This window comes from Oncorhynchus nerka, linkage group LG10 (genome assembly GCF_034236695.1).
Source record: "Oncorhynchus nerka isolate Pitt River linkage group LG10, Oner_Uvic_2.0, whole genome shotgun sequence".
Classification (NCBI taxonomy): Eukaryota; Metazoa; Chordata; class Actinopteri; order Salmoniformes; family Salmonidae; genus Oncorhynchus; species Oncorhynchus nerka.
In genome coordinates, this window is record NC_088405.1 from 25488383 (window position 1) to 25494382 (window position 6000).

At 38.5% G+C, this 6000-nt stretch overlaps 1 protein-coding gene across 1 annotated transcript in view; it reads right to left on the minus strand.

Moving 5' to 3' along the window:
* LOC115135060 (glutamate receptor ionotropic, delta-1-like) overlaps positions 1-3909 on the minus strand; it is a 57066-nt gene extending 53157 nt beyond the window's left edge. Inside the window, exons 1-2 of the mRNA XM_065023163.1 lie at positions 3643-3909; positions 2638-2691 (exon numbers count right to left, since the gene is read on the minus strand). Of these exons, the coding sequence (XP_064879235.1) occupies positions 2638-2691; positions 3643-3687 (99 nt within the window). The 5' untranslated portion in view covers positions 3688-3909. The remainder of the gene's footprint in view (positions 1-2637; positions 2692-3642) is intronic.
* Between the last annotated feature and the right edge of the window lie 2091 nt (positions 3910-6000).

The following is a 6000-nucleotide window of genomic DNA, read 5'->3' on the forward strand; positions in this document are numbered from 1 at the left end:
TCCGACTGGGGCGAAAGTTCACCTTCCAACAGGACAACGACCCTAAAGACACAGCCAAGACAACGCGAAGTGGCTTCGGGACAAGTCTTCCAGTTTTTAAAATTTGTAATACGTATGCAAACATTTGTAAAAAACTGTTTTTGCTTCGTCATTATGGGGTATAGTGTGTAGATTGATGGGGGGGAAAAAGATTTAATCCAATTTAGAATAAGGCTGTAACGTAACAAAATGTGGAAAAGGTGAAGGGGTCTGAATACTTTCGGAATGCACTGTATATAGTGATTGAGAGTGAACTATAAGTAGGCTTATTAAGTGAATACTTTCGGAATGCACTATATATAGTGATTGAGAGTGAACTATAAGTAGGCTTATTAAGTGAATACTTTCAGAATGCACTGTATATAGTGATTGAGAGTGAACTATAAGTAGGCTTATTAAGTGCACCATTTCAGCTCCCACTCTCCTAATTAGAAGGTCAATCAAATCATATGGTATTTTTGGGGTAAATAGCCAATCACTGTATTTTTTACAGGTTTTACGTCAGTATTACAGTATTCAGTATTACACCACCTCCTTTTTTCTCTTCCAAGTTGAACATGTTGTGTACTCCATGCTAAAATACATTGCCAGCATCGAACAAGGCCGATTGAAAAATAGTTTGCCTTTGTCGTTCCCTCCTCAAGGTGATCACAGCGGCATCAGATACACTACCGTTTTGTCCATTAAAATAGCATAATAGTCTATTTCCGAGTGTAGGCATTGTTAATGGGGCAGCAGGGTAGCCTAGTGGTTAGAGCGTTGGACTAGTAACCGGAAGGTTGCAAGTTCAAACCCCCGAGCTGACAAGGTACAAATCTGTCGTTCTGCCCCTGAACAGGCAGTTAACCCACTGTTCCTAGGCTGTCATTGAAAATAAGAATTTGTTCTTAACTGACTTGCCTAGTTAAATAAAGGTAAAATAAAATTTAAATGTTGTAAATGGCTGGTGTAACTGGAAACTGCTGATTGTTAACGGAATATCTACAGTTGAAGTCGGAAGACATACACTTAGATTGGAGTCATTAAAACTTGTTTTTTCAAAGGTGGCCAGTTTTATTGCTTCTTTAATCAGAACAACAGTTTTCAGCTGTGCAGACATCATTTCAAAAGGGTTTTCTGATGATCAATTAGCCTTTTAAAATTATCAACTTGGATTGGCTAACACAACATGCCATTGGAACAGTGATGGTTGCTGATAATGGGTCTCTGTACGCCTATGTATATATTCCATAACAAATCTGCCGTTTCCAGCTACAATAGTCATTTACAACATTAACAATGTCTACACTGTATTTCTGAGTGACCCCAAACTTTTGAACGGTAGTGTACGCTTGACTTTCATCGAGAAAGAAAGAGGGGGTGTCATTTCAAAGTACTCAGGTACAGCCTGTCCTATTCATTAATATAGTGAGGAGTGATAACTCAACAATATGCCACATCGTGTCAATCATTAAGGAAGTGATGGAGAAATTAACATGCAATTAGCTCATACATTCTGCTGTCTGATGCTATTAAATCTAATGTCTTGGTGGTGACACTATCATAATTGTCTTAAAGGAAAAAGGAATGTGTTTGCCTGCCACAAAATAAATAACAGATTAACTTTTAATTTTTTACCACTTCGTCTAACAGGAGTTACGGCAGCCTAAATAGGAAGATACTATGAGGTACATTAATAAATCAAATTCACAAGATGAATGTAAGATCAATACATGCATCATGATTAGGATGTTGGAGTCGAGTTGCAAGATAAGGACTTGTCATTCGTATAATGATGAAGATCAGCCCGTTTGTGCACCTTGTCAATGTTTATAACAAAGGAGGCTGCTGAGAGGAGGATGGCTCATAATAATGGCCGGAATGGAGCGAATGGAATGGTGTCAAGCACCTAGAAACCATATGTTTGATGTATTTGATGATATTCTACTCATTCTGCTCCAGCCATTACAACGAGCCCCTCCTATCCAACTAAGGTGCTTACTAACCTCCTGTTTTACTTTATTTGTAACGCATTCATGCGTGCGTCCGCACGCAAGAACACGTGTGTGTGTGTGTGTGTGTGCATGTGTGTGCTCATGTGTATGTGTGGGTGAGTTCACTGTGGTTTTGTGGTTAGGTCAATTTTACAGTGTACTCTGTAAGTACATACATGCTAATAAAAGACATCCAGGTATGGTAGGAACATGTTTTTTCCCATTAGCATTGGGACATCAGATGGATTATGGTCCTTATCTGCAAATCAGCCTGAATCAATGTACCCAGCTGCTCTCAGGCAGGATAGAGAGTGTTTAGCAGTCACAAAGTGCTTGGCATTTAGTGATGTTAAAGTCCATTTGGAAGACCATTTAGGCCAATCTCATATCAACAAATAACATGTAAAAACCGACTTTGGCTTCCAAAGTGCTGTGAATACGCAATAAACAAGAGTGATTGTGTCAATATTGTATAAATGTCCTCAGAAAGACAGAAGAGAAGTGGCATGTTGTGAGAGCTTTAATGCTGTTTATGAGTCTAAATATGGAGGAGAACAGAGTGAGAGCATTATTGATTTTCATCCATATGAAATGTATAAATATGCTGTATTGGTTTTGGTCTCACCTCGTTGGCATAAACCCAGTGGCTGTCCTTTGATGCCAGGTTGGTTTCCACAGCCTGTATACAGAGAGAAGAAGGGGGGGGGGACATTAATATTTTCTGTGTTTCACAAAATATTATTTTAACAACTATAAGAGTAGTGAGTCCGAACTCAAGTGCATATGCTCAAATGGTTCACCATGGTTACTCATTCCCCGTTACTTAGGCTCTTCACAATATTCTGTATGTGCACTCATAATGTGAGTGCTCCGTCGTAATGGCTCTATCACATATCACATGACTATTCACGCATGACATCTGTCATGGTTACCATCTCTACGCTTGTCCTCTTCTGTAAATTGCTGTCATTAGCTTCCAAATGATCCCCTTTGCTATACTGCAACTAAGATTGATAGCCCCATATCATCCTTACATATAACTGCAAAGCTTTCACCATTTTACCTAACAACAGTGTGCTCATCAATAACAGCACCCAGCACAGCCCGAAAGCTGCCGATCGATCTTCTAACCTTGCAAGAGTCATAATTTGATTTTAATGTCCCTCATTTCCAGCTTGGTCTCTGTGAATATTGCAGAGACACCTGAACACAAGAGTAATATTTACCTACACGATTGAAGTGGTCTGCCTCTTACTCACTCTGAAATTAACGGGCCATATGCCATTCAAACACACCTGCATTCAAACAGACAGCCCGTCGCTATCGATAGAAACACAAGAAATATAGCAAACAGCTGCTGGAGTTAGTGACTCTCTACAGACTTATTCAGCAATGTACAAACAATGAACATTGTGTCATTGGATCATATCCTGTGTCTGAGAGTTGGAGCCAAACTATCTCCCACCCAGATGTAGGCAATAGGGTCTTGGAACAGGCAGGTAGATTATCACATAGGTTCTCATAGTTTGACCTACACAGCACAATGCTACTCACCAGACAATATAAGTGATTTCACAATGCTCGAGTGTTCCAGAAGGAAAAACATAAATTGCAGTGAAACAGTCCTTACCATAGAAGAAATCAACAAACCCATTTGTGCATCTGAGTAATCCATTTAGGCACATGCAATACATACTGTTTGGTGCGTATGAAAGCCTGGCAGCAAAAGCCTTGGTCTGGTCCCCAAGGATAACCTTGATGTTAGAACGAGCAGACAGTTCTTTGTACTTTTCTTATGAAAACTGTCACATTCTATAATGTAAATAACAAAGTGAAGGGGGCTATGTTAGTGCGCCAGCTGGGTAAAGGTTATGATTGGGGCAAACGGTCCTCCTAGTTTAGCCTCAGTTCAGCTCCAGCAATAGCAACAGTATGGTAAACAACGTCGACCTTAGTCACACCAGGAATTTGACGTCATCAAGTTAAAAGGTTATGAGGTTCATGGACTTTTTGGGGGACAAATGATCTGTGTGGGATTGACAGCTGTTTGTCTATATAACTTCAACTAGGACTCAAACATCATTATGTGGTTTGTCCTTTATACTGTCAGTTTGATTAGTTTCACACATTATCACACTATGGCAACAACACGAACTAGTGACCTACCCGTCACATCTCAGCAACACATCTTGTCGAGAATTCAGTTGTGTTTTACATTTTTCCATCCACTTGAGGAAATTATTCTAAATTAAGCTTTGTAGAGAAATAAGGTTTTGGCATAAAATGCATACTCAGGAGAAGCAACATCAGAGAATGATTATATGCTATAATGTTAATGTAACTGAGTTTCACAGTTAGATCTAGTGACATAAGTGAGGGCTCTGAGGCTTGGCTTTACACCTAGTCAACACTAAGAAGAACATCATATAGAACTCCATGATTTAAAAAGAGAATTAATGTTCGGCGGATTTGAGCATTTGAGGATATAAGGTCTCAGGAAAGCAAATATTTATTGTTCTTCAGAGTTGGATGGTAACTCACATTTCTGTATGTATTTGACCTCCTTATGGAATAATGCACTGAGATGAATTCCCAAAGGTTGGTGAGTGAAGCTATAACATTATATATGAAGCATCTTCACATTGAATATAATGGTACGGAATCCTCAATTGTGTCCATATTCACTATGCAATGGCTGCACAATTCTGACCTTTTCCACTAATTGGTCTATTGACTAATGAGATCTAATTGGGCAAAAGATCAGAGCTTGGCTGCCTATGTAAATGCAGCGAATGTACTGTACATTCTAAATGTCTCTGTGTCTTGTGGATCCCTTGTTTGAGTATAAAAACAAAACCCTGCCAGATTGTTTGTCTAATCTGTAAACACAGCCAGAATCACTCAGGCTGTCTGTGTTTTGCTTTTGGTCAATAAGTGCAACAAGTCATTATGCCTACAAATGAAACTGGATCACTGCATCCCATGGTTGAGAGGAAACCTGATTAAACAAAAGGCAAAGGGCACAACTCTGCTGCATACTTTCTATTTAGTGTCAGAACAGATGCATTTCAGCAGCAACATTTGTTGTTCTCAGAGCTTATTAAACTACCTGCCAAAAGCAGGGAAAATGTTTGTTTTTCTTTGTTTCACACATAGAGACAAGCACAGTTTCCCTTCATTATTGGCAATTAGCAAAACAAATGGTCTAATTGGCAATAATTGTGGAAATAACATGTTTTGCTTTCCCATATGGTGTCAATCAAACTGTTTAAAGTTTCTTATTAGCTCAAATTAGGATCTGTTGTGAATCCTTTTTTTTGTATGAATACACAGTCTAGACTCAAACAACAATTTATAAAGTTTAACACGTTTACTTCTTTATTTATTTGTTATCTGGCACATTACAGCACAGTAAGCTTATTCATGTTGGAAGTATAATAATGATAATATATGATAATAATGATAGTATAATAATGGATTTACTGGACCTTTATAAATCAAGCCAGGGAGGTTATTGTTATATTCCTAGAATATTCTTGGAATAAAGGGTTATGGTCTCCACCTTGAGCTAAGAGGTATTCCGCCTCATTTGGAGCATTCAACAGGCAAAAAAAATCCATCTTACTCTGACAACATGTTATAATGAACGTTTTGTTAGTACTGTTGGTAAAAAAAAATACACATTAGGATACTAGGCTTGGTATAAAATAAATGGTTCTTCTACGGCACGTGAACTGTGTTACTCCTATCATATTAATGTAGATTTTGTGTGAGAACTGTTTTGTAATGATGCGCTGTAACACGGCACAACCAGTATTACTAGTAATTGGAACATAGGTCGTTGGTATTGCTATATAGTAATGAGAGGATGTAAATGTAATGTAAATGAGAGGATCTCTCTATTGAATGAAGCCATTCAGTGATCCCAAGGGTTCAGGAGAACTTTAGATCAGACAGTCGTTTGAAAGGATAGACCAGGATGAGTTGT